General features: G+C 40.0%; 4 protein-coding genes across 8 annotated transcripts in view; 1 reads left to right on the top strand and 3 right to left on the bottom strand.

Annotated features, from left to right (window-relative positions):
* Nucleotides 1-5,664, bottom strand: part of LOC148428792 (uncharacterized) — an 8,168-nt gene extending 2,504 nt beyond the window's left edge. Inside the window, exons 1-6 of the mRNA XM_088416473.1 lie at nucleotides 4,154-5,664; nucleotides 3,639-3,784; nucleotides 2,642-2,765; nucleotides 2,468-2,567; nucleotides 2,203-2,396; nucleotides 728-861 (exon numbers count right to left, since the gene is read on the bottom strand). Of these exons, the coding sequence (XP_088272599.1) occupies nucleotides 728-861; nucleotides 2,203-2,396; nucleotides 2,468-2,567; nucleotides 2,642-2,765; nucleotides 3,639-3,784; nucleotides 4,154-4,220 (765 nt within the window). The 5' untranslated portion in view covers nucleotides 4,221-5,664. The remainder of the gene's footprint in view (nucleotides 1-727; nucleotides 862-2,202; nucleotides 2,397-2,467; nucleotides 2,568-2,641; nucleotides 2,766-3,638; nucleotides 3,785-4,153) is intronic.
* Nucleotides 5,163-8,489, top strand: LOC148428791 (claudin domain-containing protein 1-like). Its single transcript, XM_088416507.1, has 4 exons — nucleotides 5,163-5,655; nucleotides 6,860-6,967; nucleotides 7,108-7,245; nucleotides 8,156-8,489. The coding sequence occupies exons 1-4, from the start codon at nucleotides 5,364-5,366 to the stop codon at nucleotides 8,374-8,376; spliced, it is 759 nt and encodes a 252-aa protein (XP_088272633.1). The 5' UTR covers nucleotides 5,163-5,363; the 3' UTR covers nucleotides 8,377-8,489.
* Nucleotides 5,721-14,978, bottom strand: LOC148428790 (N-acyl-aromatic-L-amino acid amidohydrolase (carboxylate-forming) B-like). 3 transcript variants are annotated; one of them, XR_015865830.1, is made up of 8 exons: nucleotides 14,756-14,978; nucleotides 14,456-14,685; nucleotides 12,797-12,992; nucleotides 12,610-12,703; nucleotides 11,763-11,870; nucleotides 11,583-11,695; nucleotides 10,454-10,738; nucleotides 5,721-7,297 (listed from the first exon to the last, which is right to left on the bottom strand). XR_015865830.1 is itself a non-coding variant. In XM_088416487.1 (7 exons), the coding sequence occupies exons 2-7, from the start codon at nucleotides 14,683-14,685 to the stop codon at nucleotides 10,505-10,507; spliced, it is 975 nt and encodes a 324-aa protein (XP_088272613.1). In that variant the 5' UTR covers nucleotides 14,761-14,978; the 3' UTR covers nucleotides 7,346-10,504. The 3 variants fall into 3 exon arrangements, 2 of the variants coding, with proteins under 2 accessions (XP_088272613.1, XP_088272622.1); XM_088416487.1 differs by lacking the exon at nucleotides 5,721-7,297 and having other exon boundaries at nucleotides 7,346-10,738; nucleotides 14,761-14,978; XM_088416496.1 differs by lacking the exon at nucleotides 5,721-7,297 and having other exon boundaries at nucleotides 10,595-10,807.
* A 918-nt stretch (nucleotides 14,979-15,896) lies between these two features.
* Nucleotides 15,897-26,170, bottom strand: LOC148428789 (oxysterol-binding protein 1-like). 3 transcript variants are annotated; one of them, XM_088427638.1, is made up of 17 exons: nucleotides 25,829-26,170; nucleotides 25,460-25,632; nucleotides 23,804-24,012; nucleotides 23,518-23,689; nucleotides 22,515-22,626; nucleotides 21,728-21,914; nucleotides 21,469-21,586; nucleotides 21,320-21,377; nucleotides 20,159-20,323; nucleotides 19,777-20,022; nucleotides 19,538-19,658; nucleotides 19,344-19,447; nucleotides 18,388-18,483; nucleotides 18,120-18,307; nucleotides 17,802-18,037; nucleotides 16,908-16,946; nucleotides 15,897-16,809 (listed from the first exon to the last, which is right to left on the bottom strand). In XM_088427638.1, exons 2-17 carry the CDS (start codon nucleotides 25,594-25,596, stop codon nucleotides 16,667-16,669), a joined length of 2,331 nt encoding a protein of 776 aa, XP_088283764.1. In that variant the 5' UTR covers nucleotides 25,597-25,632; nucleotides 25,829-26,170; the 3' UTR covers nucleotides 15,897-16,666. The 3 variants fall into 3 exon arrangements, with proteins under 3 accessions (XP_088283764.1, XP_088283773.1, XP_088283755.1); XM_088427647.1 differs by lacking the exon at nucleotides 16,908-16,946; XM_088427629.1 differs by having other exon boundaries at nucleotides 15,897-16,946; nucleotides 25,949-26,170.
* Between the last annotated feature and the right edge of the window lie 97 nt (nucleotides 26,171-26,267).

Genomic DNA, 26,267 nt, shown 5'->3' with positions numbered 1-26,267 from the left:
AATTGAAAATAGGACAATTGCTTAGTTATCACAATAACTGGAGTGTGCCATGTTCAATGCATCAATGGCCTTTCATTCTGTATGAGTTTGAAATGTCCGAATTCATTTGAATGCACCAAATGTCACCCTTACATCAACAGCTGCTGGAAACTTGGATGTGTCAAGATAAACAGGATCCAACAAGCACAAAGGGGAAAAACTTCAAAATAAAAGCTTGAGAAGGCTAGCACTTTGACATCTCTATTATTTTGTGTGTTTATTTTTGAAGGTAGCCAACAAAGTGTTGGTAGGCTGGTATTTGCGTCCTGTGGGTTGTCATCAGGGTTGTGTGCTCTACTCTGTTCTGGGCTTTTGTTCATGTGCTTAGTTAGTTCATGTTTTTGTTCCCCTCGTTTCAGTGTCTCGTCGGTGTAATTGCGTCCACCTGTCCCCGTTAACCTGCTTCACTTGTGTCTCCCAATCAGATTCCTGCTCCTATTGTGTGATATCCAGGTGTTCTTTGTTTGTCACATGAGTTTTGAGTGTATTTAATTTCCTGTTTCCTTTCAGTTCTTTTGGGGTCATTGTCAATATTATCGATGTGATTTGCTTGATTCTAAGTTTAGCGAGTCCATGTGTTTGTTTACATTAGGCACAAAGTGTCACATTTACGCAGAAAATAGCGATGGAATTCGCTTATTTCAAACCTTGTTCATGCTCATGCATTACTGCATTTATCTTCTCTTACCTTTTCAACATTGCACTCTGTGTAATTTATGAGGAATTTCCAGCGAGGCAGATCTAAGACATCAGGAGGAATCCAGCTCAGGTTGAATGCGCCCGCAACTTGGCTAACGCTCCACTTCAGAGGATGCGGCGTCACTGAACAGGGAAAGACGACAAACGTTGACAAACTGAGCGAGAGACATTTCTAGTTCTCAACCTTTTTTCCAGTGATGTACCACCTGTGAAACATCTTTTCAGCCAAGTACTCCTTAACCAGTGAAAAACCTTTTTGGTTAAAAAAAAAAAAAAAAAAAGACCTAAAACATGCCATTTATTCAATATTAGACCCTTTCAAACTTCATTTGTATTGGTCCACAAAAAAACTATCAACCTAAAGTGTCTTCTTTTAGATCACAGAAATCTGTTGTCAAAAAGAAATAATCGTTAATAAATATTTTTCCACAAAAAATTATCAATATAAAGTGTTAGACCTGTACTAAAAAAAAAGATAAAAATATATATTTGTCCACAGAACAATATTAAACATAAAGCATCCTGTTTTGGGGTTATAGTGGAGACCTGTTCACAAAAATAAATCATTAACTTTCTTATTAATACATATTTGTCCACAAAAAACAAATCAACATAAAGTGTCAAACTTGTTCGCAAAATAATTATAAACGAATATTTGTCCACTAAAAAAAATAAAGCGTCCTGTTATGGCATTACAGTAGAGACCTTAATTATTAATAAATGTTTGTCTCTGAAAAAATCAACATAAAGTGTCAGACGTGTTCTCAAAAAGAAATCATTATTAATACATATTCAACTAAAAGTGTCCTCTTTTGGGATCATAGTAGACATGGATTCACAAAACTAAATCATTAACTTGACAGGTAACGAGAGGAGCACATGACAAATTAGGTTAAACCAGGGGTCTCTAACTCATATTTATCGGGGGCCGGATTGTAGTTATAATTTTTATCAGAGGGCCTGTATAATTGTGAAATCAAATCAATTTTAGGTGTGTTTGTCACACTTCTATCTAGTTTTGAAATACGAGCCCGGTAAAAACTGTTCAAAAGAGATATTGGGAACAAACATGCTTCTTATTTTTACCCCCAAATTTTTAAATGTCGAGGACAACTTGCAAATTTAGTATTTTAACCAGAAATTTGAAGTTTGCTCAGGATTTCGCGGGCCACATAAATTGATGTGGCGGGCCAGATATGGCCCCCGGGCCTTGAGTTTGACACCTATGGTTTAAACCATTCTTGTATGGGGACAATTTACAAAAATGAAATTAAATCATCTACAGAATGTCAAATTTGTTTTTCGAACTTATATTTTCCAGAAACAATTAATTCAATCATTATTTTTAAAGGATTTTTGCATGTTAGTTTTATTTAAAATCTCGGGTACGCCCTGCAGTTCCTTTAAGTACCTCCAGGGGTACTACTAACCACTGTTCTCAAAGACGAGCGACGGCGTTTCCACCTTGCACAGGTTTCTCCACGAAGGTGTTCCTGACGAGGCCTCCGTCCAGGGTGGCGTTGAACAACATGTGGATGGACTCGTGGGTTTTGGACCGCAGACGGCAGCCCGTCCTCGCGCCCTCTGCGAGCGTGTACCGCGGACACTCTGACAAGGACATGACACCGGAGGGCCCGTCTTCCACCTCATGCACTAACCTTCCGCACATGACGAATGAATGTCATCACAGGAAGCTTACTAAGCAAAGGAGAAAAAAAAATGGTCATACCCATAATAGAAAGCGAGATCTGGAGGCGAGTCAAGCGGAAGCCAGGAGCAGCGAGTCAGCGTTGATGAGACGATGCTGCACCGCACATTAGTAACCAGCTCTGGGTGGAAGGAAATGAATAAGAATCGTAAGGGTCAGTCCAAAATATTTCCGGCAAGTATTCGTACGCCCTACCTGGATAGGAAACATTAAGGAAAGCGGGTTGGCTAATTGAGTGGTTACAGATGGTCTGGACTGAGAAAAACAGGGAGCCGCCCTCCATTGCAAGGTTGTAGAGGGATGGAGGTGATTGGTCAATCTAAAACAACCACACAAAAAAAATCCATTCGTTAGTCATCGTTTTGCATTCCGAAAAGGTCAAAAAGTCAACAGGAGGTTGGAGTCCCATCCTTTAATTTAGTGGTTATGAACCTTTGATAATCATGTTCCACTTATTTGTTTTTATTTTAGCCAAGTACCCTCAAACAAACAGAGCATCTTGGGATGAAAAAAATGATAACTTTTGAACTTCATTTGTAGCGGTTTCTGTCAGAGTTATCGATAAGAGAGACTGGAGTCAAAGAACACAAACTGAGTCAAATGTTCTTTGTAAAAGAAGACCAAACTGTTCTGACTAGGGCTTGGTTGCTCTGGCTTTGTCTTCCTATCTAAAGCAGGGGTGGTTTACAACCTTTGTGACTCTATAATTAATTATCGCCCCAACTGGTCAGAGACCTTCTTTTGTTTACCTTTTGGATGACAGTCGCACAGCCATAAGAGTGACACAATCAACACCGATTAAACAACTAAACACATCAATGTCACACGAGAGGGATTGATGGCGTACTCAAAACTACGCTTTCAGTCATAAACACACATAAACACAAAATATAATAAGCCTATATTCATGAAGAAATACACAAAGTGGAATAATTACTGTTGTGGCTGAATTTGGAGGATTTGGAAAATTTTAAGTGATTGACTCTAACCTAACTAACTTGATTATGAAAATTGTTGACGATTCATTTGATAATCGGTTAGTTGTCGATTCATCGACGAATTTTGACGTCTTTAAAAAAAATATATACTGTTCCCATCATGGTATTAAAAGGCTTAAAATCACCATTTTAGAACTAATTTGTTTTGTGTGCAAAAAAAAAAAAAGACTACTCAGATATTTTGATTGACTTACACTTTCTTCCTCACTGTCGTGTTCCATCGTTCTCTTTATCACTCTGTATTCACAGTTTGGTGGCAAATTCTCGTGTTGCCACCACAGTTGCGGCTCAAAGTCGCTAAGCCACCGAAGGGTCAAGTTGTGGGGTGGCAAGAGGTCGCCTACAGAGAAAAATAGCCGTCAATTGGATTGTTTGGTTTCACCTTGATGTCCTGAGACTAAACATATTCATTTGTGTCCACTAAAGTGGACAACGGGTCTCAGAAGGTTAAAGAATCTATTTTGGATGTGACGGATTGTAAAATTGCAACACTAAGAGGCTTCGTTTTGAAACTTCCTCTCTCATTTCCTTGGCACCACTTAACCCCCTTAAGTCCCCCTTAGTGTCGCTAGGTTTTAAACAAAAAGGGTTAAGTTCAACACGGCTTTTCAGGTATCCGATGTGACGTCACCAAGGTGAACGCTGTCAGCATCATAACAACCAAAAATAGGACCATTAGGTCAAACGAAGGTACGATTTACGTTCTTACCTGTTTGTGGTTGAGACTCAACAAAAAAGTAAACTGCAATGTTTAATAGTAAAGATTTCAGGAACATCCTTTTGAACGAAAGGCGAGCTTTGACAGTCTTACAACACGGATTCCTAGTATCTTAGACCACTGTGGACCAGTTCTCGTAGTCGGGTCAATTTACATCCGGCTTCCGAGGAAAGGGAAAACGCTAAAGTACTGGAGAAATGGGCGGAGTTTGTTATTTTCACCCTTTTTTAGCGCTGTGTCGACGATTTATCAGTTATAACTATTAACGATTAATAATCTATACATAAAATCCAATTATAACATCATTTGTGCATCGAGTACATTTTAATTGAAATGGACGAAGACGGCTGTGAGTAAATTCAGCGGTAAGTGTTGGAACAATTTGTTTATCTGAATTCCGAGTGTCAGTGAAGCCAACTTAAGAGTCGAGTGTGCTGTGTGATTGGTGCGAATATAAAGATGACAAAGGGGCTCTCGGCCTGCGTCGGCAGCCACATTGGTGGGGGCAAAGTCCCCCTCAAGACAATGCGTTTCCATTGTCAAAAATAATCATACCGGTCTTATCAGCCCCATTTCGTTTTATTTTACCAGGATCAAACGAAAAAGTCTGCTCTCACTTGATAGGCAGCATCCGATGAGATTCTGGAGATGCAAGAACAAGTGAGACAATACACAATGGTGTTTACATTTCTGTTACATTTGTAGCTTCCCGTGCTTAGTTCAAGACAGTATTCTTGTGTAAATTTCACAATGCTATTTGGTTTAGCCGGAATAAAAATGTTTGACATTTTTCAAGAAAAGGCAGGATTTATTTTCTCGATCAATCAAAAAAAATGTGTTTGTCACAAAAACAATCTGACTAACATGATTATTGTCTATATTTTTGTTGAATCATTTGTAAAGAAAAAATAATTTGTAAGGCCTTTAAACGAAATAATGAACTGGAATCTATCCGTGCGCAAACGATCAATTTATCTGGCGTTATTTTGGCGCCGACCGGAAGAGGAAAAGCAACGGATTAGCGCGACCGGCCGATGGAATCGAGCGTAAAGCCGAGCGCCATCTGTGGAAGTGGGCCACGGGGCGGAGACACACAACGGTGGCCGCGGCGGCGATTCATATCCCGGCCCGAGCGCTCGGACCCAGGACCCAGGCGCTTGATGCACGCCCCTCCTCCACCGGTGAGTCGTGAGGTGCAACAATGGTGGACAACCGCTACGCCACGGCGCTGGTGATCGCCTGCGTGCTCAGTCTCCTGGCCACCGTTTATCTGTGCGTGGGCGTGGGCACGCAGCACTGGTACCAGTACAGCAGCCCGCCCGTGCGCGGCGAGGCCAACGCCTCCGAGCTGCGCGGCCTCTACGACGAGTTCATGGACGGCGAGTTTGACGAGAAGACGTACAGCGATACTCTGTTCCGGCTCAACGGAAGCGTTGGCCTGTGGTGGAGATGCGTGCTCGTTCCCGCCGACCCGCACTGGTACAAAGAGCCAGGTATGTGCACGCGCTCCATTTTGGGGGATTTGGGTGGGGGGGATGCGCGAAGTGGTCCTGAATTACCGTCGCGGTATGACATCACATAAAGAGACACTTTGGCGACCTCTTGTGGCTGAATGGCGGCGAACCGAGGCCTTCGATTGTTTTGCTAGCGTGATTCGATAAAAACAAATATTTAGCAGTAAGTCAAATATCCTCATTACGAGACATTTTTGCCAATATGCCTCGTAAAATTAAATATAAAAAGACAACAAACAATTCAGGGAGAATACAATGCCATCGAAACAATGAAAATCACTAACTCGATATTTACTTTAGCACCCTCTAAAGGTTGAAGGCCGAACGGACCTGGACCCTCGGCTGTATTGACATTTTGAGTTACCTAAAATATTTTATACAATTTATCATCACTACTACGATACTTCGTAAATACATCCCCAGGAATATTAAATGTGACTTAAAGGGAGAGGGGGAACCCCATATTTCTTCTATTAAAATAATTAAAAAATAGACTGTCACACAAAACAATGAAAATTTATTTCTGGTTGTTTGAGCTGCTTTAGGACCCATTAGCCAAATGACTGACTGACTAACTAACTCGTCGTTTAGCAAACAAACAGTAATTTTCTTATCAATTGAAATATCTATTTACTCTTTTTACGTTTCCTGAAATTCGATATTCATCCACAAAATACTAATATATTTACAGAAATCTAAATGTGAGCTGCCAAATATAAAACATTTTCATATTGTGACATTGAATTAATATACATTATTTTCATATATGTATACAGTATATATAACACAAACAAACATGTAATATTCTAAACGCATAAATGGAAATATGGCGTGTTTCACCTTCAAAAATGATGCTCAAATTCTGCTGTACTTGAGGGATGGGTGAGATTTGTTTAATTATTCCAAAACCAATATATTGGGGGGGGGGGGGAGTAATAAAAACAATTACTGTAATTACCTTTTAATATTTATTTGTGTTATGTGCTAAAGGGACACTTGACATAAAGAAAACGTGGGGAAAAAAATGTATTATGGCAAATTGTCAAAAAGGGTTTCAACAAAGAGAAAAAAAGAATACAAAAATACAAAGATAAAATAAAGTAATGCCATACCTCATAGAGAAACCCTCTTGGTGACTATAATATGGACTGCCGACTCCGTTTTCCTTTTTTGGTGATCTCAGGCGTCAAGATGGCATTGAAGTGTCGAAGCTTCACCGTGCAGCAGCAGCTGACACCCAAATACAAGGAACCCGGGAACCACAACAGCGGCGAGGACATGCTGCGCACGTGTAAGTTTGACTTTATTCCGCCTCACACATCAATTCTGCCTAGCAACAAGTGAGCAGGTTAAATTGGACAGCGCTAGCTTTTTTTAAATGATCACAAATCCATCATAATGAAGCTTAACCTGTTTTTTTTTTTTTTGCAGACTTGTGGCGATTTCAGTTCCTCTTGCCACTTGTCTCTTTGGGTCTGGAGGTCTTGGCGGGTCTGATCGGGTTCTGCGCCTGCCTCTGCCAAAGCCTCACACCCACGCTTGCCATTGGTGTACTCCATCTGTTAACAGGTAACTCCTTTTCGTTGCTTCATGAACAATCCGTTTGAATCATTAAACACTGCTAATATGTTTGGGAGGGGAAGAAAAAAAAAAGACACCAGAAGAGATGTAGTGTTAATTTTTTTTTCACAAGTACGGTACTGTACGGTAAATACAGCAATACACATTACAATCTCCTCCGGCTGTCCGGAGCTATAACAGACATGGCGACCTCCGAAGGAGTGCCACACCCCATGTAATAGCATTTCATGAAGACTAGACCTATGATTATATTTAAAACATAGTATTGGTCGTGCAGAACACATTTATTTGCAAGTTTGCAAATGTATAATTCATTTATTCGTGAAAAATGGCCTAAATCTTACATATTGTTAATTTTTTTTATGTTTTTAAACGGACCAAAAGAAGTACATTTAGACTTTTCTGCAAGAAATACCTGCAGTATACACCCCTCTTGAATAAAAAGACCATTTTTTAATCAGTTTTTTTAAAACCGTACAGTTCAGACTTTTTTGTCTCAGAACCCCCCTCCCAAAAAAAAGAAAAAGGCATTTTTAGAAAACAAAAATCGTGTTTATTGGCGAGAGTAAAAAAAAACACGAATAAAGTTGTTCTGTCGCTGAAAAAATGAAAAAATATAACTTTAAAGAATAGTCACATATGAAAATCTTTTTTTGGGAGAAGAAGATATAGTTGTCTTTTTTTTAACCTACTTGGGTTGAAAAAATAAAAAATCTTAAATGAGTAATTCACTGCCACTGATGGCTATAGATGTCAAAGAGCCATAGGCGAGCATTTTAATAAGTTATCCAGAAAAAAATGTAAATCTGAAAGAAAACATTAAAAAAGTTTTGAGTTGAGGGATGAAAAAACCTCACAAAGAAATATATTTTTGACTCTCTCACGTTTGTCATCGCAGGTCTGTGCTCATTGGCCACAGTGTGCTGCTACCTGGCGGGGACGGACCTGCTGCACAGGGTCTCGGTGCTTCCCGACAAGGTGGACGGTTCCTTGGGCTGGTCCCTCTACTTGGCGCTTATGTCCTCGCCCTTACACATGATGGCGGCCGCCCTGCTGGTGTGGGCGGCGCGCAGCCACGGCCGCAACTACTACCGCATGTCCGCCTACCGTGTGGCTTAAACAGCGCTAGTCTTTTTCTGCACTTTGATGACATCGCATAGGTGTTGTCGCTATTCGACGGGTAAATCTCCCCAACGTGGATGATACTTTGGAGTAAGAGAGCCATTTTTTTTTTTTTTTGGACAGGGGGGGGGGGGGGGTACGTGACGAAAAACAAAAAGCTCTAGACGTCTCAATAATATCGCTATTTTGCTCGGGGAAAAATAAAATCATACTAACGAACAAAGTCATACAGTTTCCATGAGGAAGAGGAAACCGTTATGAGAATTGTTAATATTCTGGGAAAAGAGGCAAGAGGATAACCCATTTATTCATCCATTTTTAGTCGTAAAAAGTTATTATTTTGCCCATAATTACAGTAATCCGATAAATATAGGGCGCAACTGTGTATAAGACACATCATTAATTTTGGCGTCAAATTCTGGTATTTATTGGCATGACACAAAAAATCCCCAAATTTGCACATGATCCGTGTCCCACCAAGTTTATGATTGTCCGTATATGCCGAAAAGCCGCAATTAAAAAACGAGTTAAATGGAATACTTTTCCGTTTGCTCTAGCTGGTGCACACAGATTCATACCTTGCCACTCTTAATTGAATCAGCTGTACACATCATAACCTTTACATGATCCTCTGTTTTAGTAATATTCTTGCACCTGAACAAGGATGGACTCGGACGATGGTTCGGTCCGCTCGCTTCTTTTATTGGGAGTAATGTCGCAACAACCTCAGCTAACATTAACTGCTGTTAGTAGCAACAGGCACTGGTTGCTAACAGCCAACTGACATCGGCTCTTGAGCTCGTACGGTTACCGTAATTATAATAAGAAAGAACATGGCTGATATACAAATGAACATCTGCGCATTAAAACTCAGCTTATGTGGCTGATGGATCAATCTTTCTTGTATAGAGTTGAAAAAAAAAGGAATCTCATCTCTAAGTTACCCTTTATAGGACACACCCATACTCATTTTGGGGGGGAAACATTGTGTCTTATATTTGGGGAAATATGGTCATTTTTAAAAGTATGAATTGTGAATAAAAAGTCATTGAATTTTTGAATGACAAGATATAAGATTTTACTGCTAACAGTAGCTAAATAAGTAGATGACCCCTTTAGGTTTTCTTTTAAAAAAAAAAATATTTCTTGAGCATGTCTGTGGAAATAAAACTGTATTGTGATGAAAAAAGGGCATTAGTATGCAAAGATTAATTTTTGCTCCACATGAAAAAAAAACCTGTGAGAATAGTAATTATTTTTTCTAGGAGTCCCAAAATTCAGAGAAAGAAGGTTTATGATAATAGTAATATTTAGCGGAGAATAATTTAATTCCACATTATTTTCTACAAGTCGTAATGTTCAGAGAAAGACATTATGAGAAGAGTAATATTTGGGGGGGATTATTTTTAAATTGTATTTAAAAATAAAGCTTTAATATTTCAAGAAAAGACATTCGTTGCAAGACTAATATCGCTGTCAATTTTTTGCACGGTGTGGAGAATAGTGACAAATCACATTTCTAGCTAAGGGAATACTGCTGCCATTTCCTTGTTGAAATAACAACCTTTTTTTTCTTTATTTTAATGCGGCCAAAGCTTCTTGGCAATTACAACTGTATATTAATTTGTAAACTAAGTTGGTATTTATTTATTTATTCATTTTGAACGTGTTTTTTTACTTTGCCAGTAGTTCTTGATTTAACATGTAAGCCCAGCTTTCCTTGTGTTTTTTCGGTAGGATTTTTTTCATGTTTTTGTTTGACTATTTCCACATAGCACCGCAGAATAGAAACAACAATTATGGGTTGCTGCAAGCGGAGAATTATTATTATATTTTTTTCTTAATGGCAATCCCTGCTTGTCAAGCATTCTGAATGTAAGCTAACGGCCATATTGCGATACAGTTGCTGCAAGATTCTTTTTTTAAAAGTTGCAGGCTGGCTCGAAATTCTGCTTTTTGGATATTTGAGATCAGTAGATTTCTATGACACACTATTTCCTAATAAATGTTTGTTCAGTATGCGATTTGCTCTTGAGAAATGTGTAAATGTATATGCGTTGCTTTTGAATAAAACCTTTTTTTCCATATGTTTGTCGAGAGTCCGCAGTGGGGTTGTTTCGGGGTCTCATTCCTCTTCTTCGGACACAAAATTAGCTGGATTTCCGTCTTTGTGCACTTGCAGCGTTGGCAGGGTCACGCTCTTCTTCCTGGCAAGGTAGAAGGCCACGCCCTTCTCGTAATAGGCGCATTCGTTGATGAAGAAGGGATAAAGAGGCTCGCTGCCCTCGTAGCGCAGTGTTTGGCCCGAAAACGTCTGGAACGTGGGCTCCTCGGGGCGCAGCGGGCAGAAGTCTCGGTCCTGCCAGAAGACGTCTTTTCATTCAAACCAATAGATTTTTCTCGGAATTATAAGGGGCGATTTGAGGGGCTGTTCAAGAAGAAAAGCGTGTTAGACCCCAAATTCACATTTTATGGGGTGGGGAGAGGGCGGTCATTTTTCAAATCTTAAAATACATATTTTCTTATTTTAGTTTTTAAACAAATTTAAAGAAAAGAGAACTTCGAAAAAATAGCTCAGAATGACTTTTTTAACCAACAGTCGAGTCACATTAAAAAAAAATCATTCGAATTTAATCATTCTCATTAAGTCAGGCATGTCCAAACCTTTTCTATCTGAGTGTCCCAAAAAGATAAATAGAAAGGCATAAAGGCCATGCTTTTTTTTTTTTCACTGTAACAATGAAAATCAAGCAAGCAATCACACATTGTCTATACAGTGTTTTTGGGGGGAAAAAATGCTATTGGTTAAAGGTGATGAGGCAAATTAGGACTTTTTTTCCACACTGTCCATCAAACCTTTTTTTTTTTTACATTTTGAAAAAAGTATTGTGGGCCACATCGAAAAAAATTTTTTAGAATTTGCAACAGGCCAAAAAATGTGGCTGGTGCGCCACAAACGGCCCCTGGGCCATAATTTAGACAACTCTGAATTAAGTTATCTTGTAACCGTTAGGGAATAGTCCACTTACTTAGTCATTTTCAGCAGTAAAAATTTACATTTTGTGTATAATAGTAATATAATATTTATGTTATATGTTATGTGTTCAGTTGCATTATTGTTGATGTTTATAATTATATTCTGTAAAGCACGTTCTTACACGTTTTTGAAGAGTAATCTTTCATCTTTGAGGAAAGTTCTGCACCTGAAGTTGAGGATGGATTGCAGCTGTGATGTTTTGAGTGTTGTCTTCTCTCGGGTAGTCGACATGACCGACCACGGTGAAAACGTCCACCGGCCCGCCTTCCAAAATGGCACCTGAACCACAGAAAACGAGCAAGAGAAGTAGGAACCTTTCGCACGCGCTTGCGATGTTTTCACATACCCGAGTTAAAAAGGCGCACCCAGTCTAGCGTGTGCTGCAGGCCATCTTTCATGGCCGCAAAGATGTTGGACCTCACCACGCCGTGAGGCTGAGGGCCGATCTCTAAAGCTGAGGGGAAAAAAATGGATTAGCGACTTGCAGTGTGATTTGAGGACGGATAGTTAACTTCTGATAATTTAGAAGTGCCATGAGATACGATTTAATTATTCTCCCATATAGAACAAACTTGAAAAAAAAAAACAGTAAGTCATTCACTGCCATTGACGGCTAGAGATGAGATGTCAAAAGTTCATTTTAACTGGTTCGCCGTGAATGTTTTATATTCTGGTAAGCAGAATGTAAAGAATTCATGTATGTATTATGAGTTGATGCTTCAACTCAGTTTAATGTGCGCCTCCTTCTGATGTTGCTACATTGGCCACCGGGAGGCAGTACTGTGTTAATTAAAAAAAAAAAAAATACACACACAATGAAGATGTGACAATTTTTGCTCCAACTGTGACTCATTGTTAATTTTTTTTTTTCATGAAACTTTAAATAATACAGTACCAGTCAAAAGTTTGGAAACACTTTTAGAAAAAATAACTTATGGAGAAAATAACAAGAAGTGCAAAGCTGTTTATGTTGTTTCTTTATCAAATAAAGCCAACAATATTGCTGCAATCCTGGAAAATTTTAAACAGTGACAAGTTAAACACTAAATGATGTTTCCAAACATATGACTAATACCGCCTGCACACAATTATTGTCATTATCTGTCTGCATAGCTACTGCGGGTGAATTTGTAAAACGATGGTGGTGGCGGTTCACTGTACCCCAAACGCATTCCTGTCGAAAAAACACGTACCAAAACCATGTTTTCCCACTGAATCAAGAGAAAATGCCTCTTCAGCAGGGAGGTCAAAATTTATGAATCTCACTGGTATATCTGGCATCTGCCTCTGTGAAAGAAAAAAAAGGCATGGCATCAATATTTTTTTTTCCATGGGTGAAAAAAAAAACATTTACATCCAAGTGGAGTTTTTGGTACATACCTGGAGATGACGAAATATGTGCAAGCAGATCCAGTCACAGTCGGAGAAAGCGATGACGCATAGGCCCATGTTGGACGTGCTGTTGTGTAGATCGCAGATGAGATCTACAGCTCGCGGGCTTCCTTTGGGACCCAGCAGGGCGTCTAGTTCCCGGGCTCGGGTCATCTCATAGGGGGGTGCGTGAGACAAGGGCCCGCTGCGAGTGACGGAAAGGGACAGAAGATGAGAAGAAATCAGAGCTAATGTCATATGAAAGATTGATTAAATGTGGATATTCCGACAATTTAAACGGGGTACGTGAAGGCGCTTCAGGGACTACGAGGGATTTTTTTACTGGGCATGAAAACGTGCCCAGTCTGCTCATTAAGAAGAACAGGAAGTCATTGACCTTATCTTAGCTAACAAGTAGCTCAACTCTCAAATTTAATTACGGAACATTTTTGAAGCATCGTCTGTGACGTAGGACACTGTTGCGTGTATAACGTACAGATAAAATTATGTTTGTCTGAACTAAACGGCAGTGTTTATTGATTTTAAATGGTCATTGCTCACGTGCAAATGCTACTTTTGTTACCTTTTGTTATCTTAGACCATTGTTTCTCAACTATATTTTGCCAGGCCCTCCTTAGAAAAGAAAAAAAACTTTTTGCACCCCCCCCCATTCGATGCACTGACTATAAATAAGATTATTATTGAAATATTATTTAAATCAACTTTCAACCACTGTGTAATTATTTTTATCGCGCTTATACAGGTTACAGCTTAGTCTAAAACAGAAAAAAGATGCAAGTGCACCAAAGTGCCTGAAAGTAAAAGAAAATGATGAAAATTATTACTTTACTGCAAATACATTCCACATGACAAAAACAAAGCCTTTTTCCTGGTATCATCCACGCCCCCCCAGGGGGGCCCACCCCAATATTTGAGAAGCAGTGCCTTAGACAAATAGGATAATCGATTTTAAATGTATGGCTGTCGATTTATTTGGCTGTCGATTGACCACATTTTTAATTTGTAAATCATTGCATAATTGCAATCGTTAACTCATGATTAATCAGAAGTTACACATTTTAGATCAGTTGTAAATGTATAGCAAAACATTTTTAAAGGTTTGTTTTTTAATTAACCTAAAAGTGGACTAACATGTTCACCTAATACTAATGTGGCTGTATAAATATGTTCACTGATGTTGTTGCATAAAGACATTAAAAAAATACTATACAGTACTTATCATAATTGATATGACAATCATAGACGTAGGTTATTTGTGATAATTGGGTGGTGGTCAAAGTTATGTGCTGGACAAGTACTTTGTTTTCTTTTCAAATTAATCGAAAATTAATTGGAATATGAAGCAAACGGTGGACACCACAGTACATTTTGTTGATCTAGTCAAGTCTCCAGAAACAAATGCATTTTTATCATATTTAGTATTTGCTGAATTGTGTTACAGTGACTTCTTTTGAATAACATTGTCTTTGTTGAAAAAAAAGAAAACCTAACATTTTTGTTTCAATGCTTCTTAATGACCTGTGGAAAACCTGATCACAAATTCGTCAAGAGCTGTATAAGAGAGATGTGTAAAGTTACTAGAGTACAGTACATAGAGGAAGGATGGGGCACTTAGGACCAAACAGGAAGTGAGTTATGTGGTTTTACTTGAGGGCAGCGCGGGTGAAGCATCGGTTCAGATCGGTGTCCAGGTATCTGCTGCACTGCCGGGTAGCGCGCGGGTTGGACAGCACCGCCTGCACGGAGGCGTCCTCTCCCGCCTCTGCGCCGGTCGCCATCCTCAGCAGCTCTCTGACCAAGTAGACCCCGGACAGCTCATTGCCATGGGTACCGCCACAGACGGCGACCCGAGACAAAAGTGGCAGGCGGACCTCCATCTGATTAAACGGCATGCAAATGAGCTTTAGTGAGGAATACTGGCAACGTACAGGAAGCGGAACATCTCACCTCACTTTATGAAACAACCGATAAATCTGCGTGGTCTCCGCCCGCAGTGGTATATTTTTCTCCCGGTCGTTTATCTTTTAGCATCCTCTCCCCGGGTTTTCACACTGCTTTTCCTGAGTCTGCACTCTGGCTTTTGGCACGCGCTGCACCGCATCGCAGGCAGGGTGTGTCCCGGGACAAATAAGGAGACTTGATGATTCACCCTTGAGATGAAGTCGCAAGCTCAGTGGAGTATGACATCACATGTCTGGTAAATAACAGTGGCCGGGAGGGGGGCATTTATTTAATCAACTACAGATGTGAGGGCAGTTCAAAGTATAAAATGCACCACGGCAGCGAGATAAGGTTTTCACAATCTGCACTGCAATATTCAGATTGATAGCAACACAAGTTAAAAAAAAATGTAAAAAAAAAAAATAAAATAAAAAGAACGAGGCTGCTTGATTTTTTTTTTTTGTTTATTTAAAGTCATTATACTCTTTGCACGCCCAGTAATGTTGATTTAACAAGCAGAGCAGAGAAAGCGCTCGGGCAATGTGACTACTTTCAAGTGAGAAATGTTCAAATCCAAACACTGTAAATAGCTGCTATGATAAATAGGAAGACAGAGACTGAAGTTGAGAAACCACTATTGTAGAGAGCTAAAAATGGTCTCAATAAGGATTTGGACAAGCATTTAAACTCAGGATAGCACAATGTAAAGTAAGTTCAAATTCAAATGGCCAGAATCACATAAAGAGGTCAAGAAATTCAAGATATTAACTCTTGAAAATGCACAGCTGTGAATAGTCATTCCTGATTAGAAAAGAAATCATCCACATCAAAAAGCTGATGGAGGAAATTATGTACAAAAGGTGCAAAGCTGGGCAATTTACTGGCTGATATCTGTTCGGATCATGACAGCTTATTTTAAAGTTGCACAAACACGGAATTTGAGGGTGTTTTCAAACTTCTGACTGGTGATGTACATCATCTGGTAGCATTTCAAATCAGAGCTGATAAAATGCGAACAATGGTAATGGTGGAAAACTCGGAACAGATGTGACATTTGACCCCATGCTTTGAATGAGGGTGAGGAAAAGTGGAATGGTGAAACATTTTCCCCCATATCCTGCATATCAAAATAAACAATCAAAAACTATTTGCTTGACATTACAGCGTTTATTAAAGATTTCCTCGTCTTGGATACAAAATCGCAAACAATGTCTTTTCTCAGTTGAACAAGGAATCTCCCTTTTTGGTGACATGAAACAACAGAAAAATGCCTCACCGTTCTCCATCCATTATTATACATTTATAAAATCAGATGCTCTTATATTCTTTGATTAAGTACACTTACAAACAACAACAACAACAACAAAAAAAAGACGAAACACTTTTTGGTGTCAAAATGTGCTTGCATATTTTTTTTTTTTTAAATCAGCACTGCATTTACTTTAAATGTGTCTATTCTTCACACCATAAAACAAGTATTTCTCTTTTAAAAGGGGAAAGAAACCATCTGCCTTCTTTTACTTCCGACTGTAGTAAAACCTGAGTGTCCATTTGACTCACTTATTTTTCTGACGGTGAGCACAGGTCATCTAAGGCGAGGAGGGGGGATGCAGCACACTACTCTAATCACAGTTTAACTCGATATCACCCCCTCCCCCACCATACACTCAAAACATACACTCGAAACGCACGCACAGTCGCGCCATAAGCGACATTACGTTAAGACACAAATAATCAGATAAACCAAAAATCGTCTTCATCAAGGCCACCGATTGATCGCACGTATTTGAGAGATGAATGTGGAAGGAAGCACTACTCACGACAAGCTTGTGGGCCCACCACTGTTCTGAAGGTCTCTTAGAACAGAGAACCTACCAGGGGATTTTTTTCTTCTTCTTTTTCTGTTTTAGTCGGTGGTCAAAATATATCTGGGCAGCCCTCCCAGTAGCCGCGCTCCTTGGCTTCCCAGTAGCCGCCCTTGTAGATATGGACCTGCTCACCTGTGATTCGGTCCTGGCAGCGCTCGAACCAAAGTGCTTTGTAGAGGTCGTGAGGTGCGCCTGGGGAAAGCGAAGAGTTGAAATTAGAGAAAGAACCGAGCTCCCCGACGGGACGGACGCCAGCGCGGAAAGGTGACGAGAGAGGAAAAAGTACTTGCTTTTCAGTGATGGATCAGTAAGAGAATCCTCATCGACAGCTTTTGAAAAAGAAAATTGGAACATGGATTTTGTTGTTTTGGGTTTTTTTTTCTTCTAACCCTTGCTTTGCTAATTCACCTTGATCAGTCCCTCCAGGATTTTGCTGCCATGCACAACATAGGTTGTTTCACAATGAAAACGAGTCATGACCAAGATCAATTTAGTCAATGAAAACTAATGACAAAACAAATAGAAAAACAGATTTTTGGTAAATATAAAATTGAACTTAAAAAAAAACACACTCAATGAAATGACATTTTATGTTTACAAACCTATAATGATCGCATCTTTTGTTTTCAACTTGTGCAATTTAATACTATCCTTTGGGGCAGCTTTCAAATGTTTATTTTGCAGTATTAGAAGGATAAAAGTCCTTTAAACAGTTATCCGGGGCATGTAGTCCTGTTATTGTGTCACACAGAAGTGATGTAATCTGCTACAAGCCAAAAAAAAGTGCCACCAGATAAGCAAGTTAGTGTATTTTACTTTTGATTAGAACGGCTCCACTAAATTATACTAAAATGTAAAGTTAGGTAAGAAGTACTTTTGGGGTTCATATGAGGGCAAATTGAGTTGAGTACTCGCACTGGTTTCAACCTGAAAAAAAAAAAACCTGTGGTATTGAACATAATAACCCTGGTCATGACTTGGCAACAATTAAAAAAAAAAAAAAACCTGTGTCAGCGTTTGAGAATATTGGTCTGGTATAAGTGCTTCAAATTCAGTAGTAATCAGACAAATGCTCATGGAGGAGGAAACTGTGCAACTGGCCAAGATTAGGAAGAAATCCTGGAAGGAGCGCCCTATCCCGGTTGGAGAGGAAATGAAGCGCGTTATACATAACAGAGCCCAACCTTCGTCGGGGTGGCTGGAGGTGCGCTGGCTGAGAGCCTCCCTCTCACGTTCGCGCCGAGCGATGCGCTGCTTCTCCTCCAGCCGCTGCTTTTCGCCGTTGGCTTCGTCCCAGCGACCTTCCTCCATGAGCCGCTGGTCGGGCCGGCGCCGGCTGTCCGTGGGCGCCACGGGTTCCTCAGGCTCGTTCAGCGTTAGTGCCAATGCAGTGAAGTAGTACATGGTCTCTGCGCCTTCACTGTGGGCCAGCGGAGATGATAAACAGTCGACGTCACCTGAAGGAAGTCACGGCGATTTCGCTGGTAATCCCGCACACTTACGGCAGAGGGTTCTTTCGCCACACCTCTCTGGCTTTCAGAGTTTGGTAAACGGTCTTTTGTTTGCCTTCGGAGCCGTTCTCTCCGCCGCGGCTGCTTTGCATCACCCGGGAGAGCTCCATCTTCTCATCCCACGTGCCTGACAGGACATAGTGGGCCTTTCCTTCCTTATCCATCACCACTCCGGTCACCTGAGGGGGGCGGCAATGACGGCACGACAAAGACATCAGGCAATGCAAAAACAGACAAAAAAAAAAGGGGTAATTCTCACCTTTCGGGCCACATCTCTGGAAAAGTAACTGTATGGAGCAAACTTCAAATGGCAGCGGTCTCCCGTAGTGTGGTTCACCACATCGATCTCTCCAGACTAAGATTAGAGAGGAGATTTGTAACTCTCACCATTGCTCAGAAACATTTAAAAAAGAAAAAGAACTGACCAAGAAGCAGTGGTGTAAAAAGTATGAGAATCGCTTTCAACATTGATCTTGTTAGATGGACTAATACTTGAAATAATAATACCTTAAAACCCATATTTAAGAAAAAAAATAGCAATAGTTAAAATAAGTCTACCGAATGTATTTATTAAATGACAACTGAATAAAAGTCTCTGAAACACTGCAAAAAGGTTTTTTTAAATAAAGACACACTAAAAGAAGGGCCTGAAGGAAACCTTTTTGGGGGTGTGCATGCACGATCAGGGGTGCGCTTTCCGAGGATGTTGAGGAGGAGATAATGAACTTATTTAGGCATTTCAAGCAGTAAAATGTTGACATTTTGTTTATAATAAATTGCACAGCTAAATTGTTTTTCATGTCCAATTAAAAGCACATTTTCCACTTATTTTTGACTTAAAACGAAATCATATGTGCTCAAGGCTCCGGTGATGACCATCACAGCTCACCTGTTTTCTCGGATAGGTACCCACCCCAGACACCTCAGCCTTGAGCCAAAATTATGTCATTTTCAGACGACAGCAAATGGGAAAATGTGTTTTCAGAGTGTAAGCACCACACCCTCTTCCTCAACTAATATTTTCCCAGTTTGTAATCGACCACCAGGCTGAGCAGGTTTCTTGAGAACCCATTTTTTTTAAGTCAATAACAGTCCATTCAAAATAATTTAGTTGTCAAATTAATTTGAAACAAAACTAACTCTTTACTGCTGAAAATAGCTAAATAATTTTACAACCCTTTAAATACTTGTTGATGTAGCCGACTTTAAACTCACCTGGTCGATCCAGAGTTTCCCAACGATGATGTTGTGCACTGTGGTGGTGACTTTCTTCCACGTGTAGTGATTGTTGCTCTTGTCAAAGATGGCGTGAATGGTGCCTGTGGGAATAAAGTGCATCCCAATGTAGGTTTTCCACACACTAGAAAGGAGATGCCCCTGCTTTGCTAGGTGTTTTGAACTGCTCTTACCTAATGGCATGATGGAGAGATATTTGCCCCGGAATTTACTGGCAACTGTGATCTCCTGCCTAAGAGTCCATCCTCGATCGGATATGGCGTGGTGGGCAGCCGCTGGCGGGTGATGACTGACCTGGACGAAGTATTATTTAAGCATTGATTTTCTGACCAGTAAACTGAGTAGTGTAGACAAATTCTCTGGTTAAGAAGAGACAAGCACAAGCGGCTAACAGAGTGGTCTGCATCTTCACCTGCTCACAGAGGGAGCGGTAGCCGCTCTCCCGCCGGCGGTCCAGCTCGTAGGTTTCGCCCAGCAGCGGGTTGAAGGGCTTGCCCGTGCGGTGGACGGTAGTGGAGTAGGACGAGACAGAGAAAGCGGCCACGTAGCACATCTGCTCCAGAGAGCTGTGGCATTTGGCCGCCTTGTCCAGCAGCTCATGGTACTCCAGGTCCTCGGACAGACGCTGCAGCATGGAAATAGGCTCGTTGAAGTTCACCTACGGAATCCAAAGGAAAACGATGAGATGACAGTGAGGGGTTGGCGCTTGACTGAAAGTGACCTTTACTATTTGAATTGTACTGGTACTGTAAATACCATATACAAAACAGAATATTGAAATCCTGGCCACTCACAGGCATGGGAATCTTGGAGAGTTCCTTGCCGATGCAGTTCTTCATGATGCTCCACAGGTTGAGGGAGTAGTTGGGCTTGTCCGGGATGCGCGTGCGCCGCTTCTTCAGCGGCAATAACTCCTGAGAGGGCGACTCTGGGTTTATGGCTCCCAGCTCCTCGTTCAGCTGAAACGGCAGCATTTTTTTTAAATGAGGAATAAGTTTGGCCTTTGATGAAAATAACACCGTTTTACAGCACAGGGTTTAAGGTCATTATTAAAAGGTCACACATAGTTAGTTACCAAATTGCAATTACTTTATGAGGAAATATGACAAGTCAAAATTGAGTCATGTAACCGGAATAAAATCATTTTACTATTAAAAAGGTGTAAGCTTTCAAAACTAAGAGGTAATGTTGAAAGAATAAAGTTGCAGTTTTACAAGAATGAATGTGATGTTGTAATTATTAAAGGGGAAGTCAACCCAAAATTGGTATTCACAATACCACATTCTATTCAGTCCCACTCGTCTAAACACAGAATTTTGATTAATACTGTGTTTTTGGATTAAGAATTAAGTGGCAAAATGAATTTTTGTTTTCATCCTTCTCAGGAGGTGGCCATTTTGTCACTTGCTGTTGATTGAAAATGACATGACAATTGCTTAGGTAACAACCTATTCTTCAGCTAACTTAGGAAACAGGTGAACCAGCCATTCCTGAGCGATTGTGATGTCATTTTCAGGCATAAGCCAGTGTCAAAAAGGCTGCTACCAGAGCTGAAGTTTGCTGCTTATTTCATATTTCAAAACGACAATATTATATGAATGCCATGTTTTGACTAGTGTGGGTGTATAGAACATTTATTATAAAGAAACTTTGGGCGCTTTAAAATCCTTGTCACATTCACAGTGACGATTTTAGAGGATATAGTCATATTTGTATAAGATACAAGACATATTACAAAAAAAAGTCAAGTTATGAGTCGAAGATAGGACAAAAGTCTATTAAAAATGTGGCATGGGATCAGATCAAATTAGCAAAGACACTATTTCAAAGTGAGGAGAGGAGCTTCATTTAGCACAAGGATCATCTTTTGGCAGAATGGAACGTTTTTGGGCGGAGGGTTTTTGCTACTTGCACTCAGACTTTGTTACACATAAAAACAAAATTAAGTCACTTACCGACTGATCATCCGAACACAACTCACTATTAAACCCGCTGGCATTACTGCTCGACCTCCTGAAACAAAGAATGAAAACGTTCAGGTTACTATGAACAGCCGCAGAACCCCCCGCAAAAAAGTATGTCTGTTTCTGCGTCGCGTCCTGACTTGTGAAAGTGAGGCTCCGCGGGAACCGTGATGAACTCAGGGGCTTCTTCCACGGCGTCAAAGAACTCGTTGTCGTCGTCCTCGTCGCTGGCCTCGCCTTTCGCCGCTGCCACGGCACCTATCCAGGAAATCACAATCGAAAAATACAATTGAAATTTGAGGGAATATTGCAAGGACGGGGTCAAAAATAAAAATGGATGAATAAAATCATAAATTCTGAGATAAATTAAACAATGATTTTTTTTTTTTTTAGGTTTACCTTTATTATCGGCGGTGGAGTTAGCCTGCGCGGCAGCCCCGCGGAAGGCTCGCTCCAGGTGGTTGTGCTGCTTGGCCAGTTGCTCTAGCGTCTCCTCCAGCCGCACGCGTTGCTCCCGCTCCGCCTGCAGCGCCTTCTGCCAACGCTTGCTGTGCGCCTGCGCCAGCGCCAAGAAGTCTCGGCACGCCTGTCAGGTTCCATTGTAACCAAAAAATACAAAATATACAATGAAATTACACTATTGGATAACATTGAAGAATAAAACAGACATAAAGTTTGGAAACATTGTGGAATTCTTCTTTTTTTTCATGCTTTTTCTAGATTGTAAATTAATACTGAAGTCATCTGGACCACAGTATGCTGCCATGTAAGGAATCATTAAAGTTAAAAATAATATCCCACACCAATAATGTGCTTAAGAATTTAGAGTCTTCGAAGTGAAAACATTTTGCCCAAGTATAAACTTGGTGCATCTATTTTTTCCAGCTGGCTTTATGATGTGGGTGGCCTGGAATGACTTTCAAAACACAGCTGTGCTTTTTCAAGAATTACAGCTGCTCAAATTTCTTCACCTCTTAACTCATTCACTATTTCTACTGACAACAATGGCAATCAATGAGGTAATGTGTTTGAGATCATTAGAATTTGAAGGTGTTTCAAAACGTGACTGTTACTGCACCCCATAATTTCAAGAAAAGAAGGATGCAATAGCATCACAAGAATACATTTATTTTTCCTGCAATGTAGCAGCTAACAAAGAGATTGTGCAATTGGCGGTTGAACTCACATTGATCATGGCGTTGGAGGTGATGCGGAACAGCGTAGCTCTCTCCGTCACCTGACGGATTTTGTCTCCTGCCTCTCCCGTCAGACGCAAAGTGTCCAGCTCTGATAAAGACCTGCACAACAGTTGGCGAGCCATGTATCATACACCTTATCATCATTTTCATTGGTAATCAACATGTTTTTAAAATTAAGTGACCAATTAGTTTTTTTTTTTTAGTGTAGGGCCATTACATGCCATACCCCCCCCCACACACACACACACACACACACACGCACACTTAGTGCACTTGTTAATAGTAATGGCAAAAAAAATAAATCTAAAGTTTTAGGCAGAGGTTTGGGAACTGTAGCCTGCTTAAAATTTTTCAAAAAGGGACGTGGCTGTCCTACTTTCTTACTTTCAAAAATGAGGTATCATTGGAAAGGAGCTTCACATAATTCCAGATTATCAATCATTTAGTATTTTAGTAACTTGACCTTTTGATTTTGACAATTTTTTCCATTAAAAATGATCCCTCACAATAATTTGAGTCAGTAGCTCCCAAACCCCTGCTCCGACTGCCCCAAAATTGTACATTTAGTGTTGCACGACCAGTATCAACAAGGACACCAAATTTAATCAAAATCTGCTAAATGATCTTGGTTAAATCTACCAAGTGATTTGTGATTTGAATGATCCTCCAACAAAAAAATGAAAAAGTCTGATTTTTTTTTTTTAATACTTGAATTTTTGTAACATCGATGATAGGTTTGTTGCACGTCAATGGCATCTACTTTCCAATGTCTATTAGCAATGAGCTAGCAGACTTTTGTGACTATTGTTTTTGTTTAATGTTCAGTTTCAACTGGGAAAAGACAATGAACATCTTGAGTAAAATGAGGAAAATTCTGCCCTTTTGTTGGAATATATAAAAAAAAACAAAATAATCAGTCACTTTTTCGTTTTTTTCCCAATTCAAGGTGAAGAAATGATACATATATTGCATCAATAAATACAGACCAACCTCTGGAGAGCGGAGCCATGCTTAGAAATGAGATCATTGCAGGTGCTCAGATCCTCCACTTTGCTGCCCAGGGTCCGCAGTGCTGACTGGACTTCGGAATTCTGCGAGGCGCCGCCGCCTTGTCCGGAAGGCGCGGTCGGGGGCGACTGGGAGAAGTCGTCACCTGAGTCATCTGTTCACAATGAGGCCAATTATAATACACTTTTGAAGTTGCTGTTTTAAAAGATGGTGTGGTGTAAAACTGCTATATGATCTCGAGTGTTTTTGCCGCATTGTTTTGTTTTACCTGACTCGGCCTGAAGGCATGCCGCTTTGGCTTTGGCCAGCTCCAGCGCGGTGATCCAGCGCTGTCGCTCCACCTCGCAGCTGGCCTTGAGGTGATACGTCTGCGCACCACCATTGGAGATGACAAAGTTACACGCGTCGTCCACTGTGATGGTCGCTGTTGCCAAGTTGATGGTGCCGCGGCAGGTGTGGCCCATTTCTGCCTGGGTCCTGAAAAGTCAAGAGAAGGAGAGAGAATTTAAAAAATTGTAAATTTACTTGTGGCCTTGTAATTCACTGGACAAATTATACATTTAACCAAATAATACTGATGAAAAATAATACTCCAGCATTAAAAAAAAAATAATAATAATATTATTGAATGGCATGTCCACCTGTGTTTTGAAAGTTAAGAAGAGGGGGAAAATAATAAATTAACTGGGCAATCAATCGATATAATTTGGTATCTTAAATTTCTATGATTTGAAAATTTGCTGACTCGTGAAATCAAGGTTTTCTTGATTACTTAAAATGAACAATTAAGCTTTAAGTTATGCATTATCTACTATTAATAGCTTTTTTTATAGACTGACTGGTATCAAATTATTTTCCTTTTTTTTGAATAAATTAAACTTAAAGAAATGTTTGAAAGGTGTATTCATTTAAAATGTATTAAAATCGTAATAGTCCATATTGACTGGATAAAATTGAAGAAAATAGTAATCACGGTAATAAAAGAAGCAACAATAAGATGACAAATGATTAAAAATATTTTTTTTAATCAATAAATATATGAATTTCAGTTTTAAGCTAAATATCCATTTAAAACGTTCATAATGTAAAGCCATTTCATTTCCAAACAGTAATAAAACTAAATGTAAGATGCCATAAAATATTTAAATTGTGCAGCCTATTTTCCATAAAGGAGAATTATAAAGTAACATATAAGTGTAAATAAACTGATCACATGAACATCATTTCTACAAAAAAATTATATACCATGGGGCTGCGACCAGGAATCATGTTAAAAACAGGAAGTTCTTTACATTATTTAAAAATAATAATAATAAAACGTTAATATTCACTTCTTGGCTTGGTCCATAAAATACACCGGAAAACTAGCAAATGTGTTGCTGATTGTTTTGCAAAGAAAAACATCTTTGCAAACGTCTATATTTTGGGAAAAGCTCAACAGTATTCTGTTTGCTTTGATGGAGGATTACAGAAATCAAAGGATATTTCGAGTGAGAGGCTGAAACACAAAGGAATTTGACAATGTTAAACAAGTCTATGAACAATGTCAAAATTCAAAATCGAGATTTTTAAATCAACTTTTTCAGACCAAAACCAATGCATGAATTAAATGAACACTCAGGGATACTAGTGTATTTGACATAGTGTTTAGATTACCACCACAGTGACCAGAGAAAAACATGAACAAAGCCTTTTTTCTGACACAGATGATTTGCCGATGGGCACGAATGCTCCACGGTGAACTTGACTGTCACATTTTTCCCTTTTGCATGGGTTAGCCTCTGCGTGTACGATACCTTATAACAAGACTGGTATCCATACTTGCAAATCGCAACAAAACAAAGATTGATTCATTGAATTAGTTCTCAATTGGCTGTTTTCTAATTCAGATGTCATGACCTGTTTTTGATTTTCGGCGTCATACCTGTAGTAGGACAATAAGCCATTACTCAAGACGAACCAGCGCCTCTGATAACCCTTGATGTAATTAGTCCACTTGAACACCCATCCCTTGTATATGTCTCCAGCTGGGGTTGGAGTGGCTACCTTAGGCTCGGACATCACAATCCCCAGAACCCAGACAGCAACGTACAGAACCTAAAAAAAAAAACAAATAGACAAGAGGAGGAGTTTAAAGTTCTCCACTTTGACCAGCTCGAGCGCAGTTTCGACAAACTGTTGTATGGCCTGACAGGTCAAAGTTCAACTAGTTGAAGAACAAATAACACATCATTCATTCTCCCGTCCAAGCTATGCTACGCAACATACACAGAAAAAAACCCAAAACCTTTACCTTGACGTGTCCTTAAGTTGATAGCTAAGTCAAGCAGGCACCAGGGAAGTGACTGCTAAAATTGACACCTAGACCAGTAGTAAGTAAAGATGGCTACTTAGCTCACGGAGGCTAACTGACCAGCAAGCTAACGTCGACAATGAGGGACAAAACGGGTCGTAAAGCGTCCAAAAAGCGCTGCTGGCGTGGCTATAGACTGAAATGCCACCGTCGAGTAGATGAAACATTTCTCACTAAGAGTGTGAATAGTGTCCGTTGTACAGCTGCGCACAACTCTCTAGCTAGCTACTTCTAACTAGCCTGTGGTGGTAGGTGGGTTCCACCCGGTGCTACACTCATCGCAGTCCGTGTAGAAACAATCAACAACGCATGCGCAAGGTCACTTGTAAAGTATCGACGTGGAGGGTTTTTTTTTCGACCAGATTTCTACTTTTGTGCG

Source organism: Hippichthys cyanospilos, chromosome 1, assembly GCF_059441005.1.
Source record: "Hippichthys cyanospilos isolate Australia breed blue-spotted pipefish chromosome 1, RoL_Hcya_1.0, whole genome shotgun sequence".
NCBI lineage: Eukaryota > Metazoa > Chordata > Actinopteri > Syngnathiformes > Syngnathidae > Hippichthys > Hippichthys cyanospilos.
Note: the sequence above shows the minus strand (reverse complement) of the source record. Positions and strands in the feature narration are given on the sequence as shown.

Excerpts from the sequence above, each read along its gene's own strand:
- LOC148428789 (XM_088427629.1), bottom strand. The coding sequence starts at position 25,596 with ATGTCCGAGCCTAAGGTAGCCACTCCAACCCCAGCTGGAGACATATAC. Across the intron at positions 22,627-23,517 it reads CATGGCTCCGCTCTCCAGAG|GTCTTTATCAGAGCTGGACA; the intron begins GTTGGTCTGTAT and ends ACTGTTGTGCAG. Across the intron at positions 16,947-17,801 it reads CTCCAGCCACCCCGACGAAG|CTGTCGATGAGGATTCTCTT; the intron begins GTTGGGCTCTGT and ends CTTTTTCAAAAG.
- LOC148428790 (XM_088416487.1), bottom strand. The coding sequence starts at position 14,685 with ATGGAGGTCCGCCTGCCACTTTTGTCTCGGGTCGCCGTCTGTGGCGGT. Across the intron at positions 12,704-12,796 it reads ACATATTTCGTCATCTCCAG|AGGCAGATGCCAGATATACC; the intron begins GTATGTACCAAA and ends TTTCTTTCACAG. Across the intron at positions 11,871-12,609 it reads AGTGGGAAAACATGGTTTTG|CTTTAGAGATCGGCCCTCAG; the intron begins GTACGTGTTTTT and ends TTTTCCCCTCAG.
- LOC148428791 (XM_088416507.1), top strand. The coding sequence starts at position 5,364 with ATGGTGGACAACCGCTACGCCACGGCGCTGGTGATCGCCTGCGTGCTC. Across the intron at positions 5,656-6,859 it reads GCACTGGTACAAAGAGCCAG|GCGTCAAGATGGCATTGAAG; the intron begins GTATGTGCACGC and ends TGGTGATCTCAG. Across the intron at positions 7,246-8,155 it reads TGTACTCCATCTGTTAACAG|GTCTGTGCTCATTGGCCACA; the intron begins GTAACTCCTTTT and ends TTGTCATCGCAG.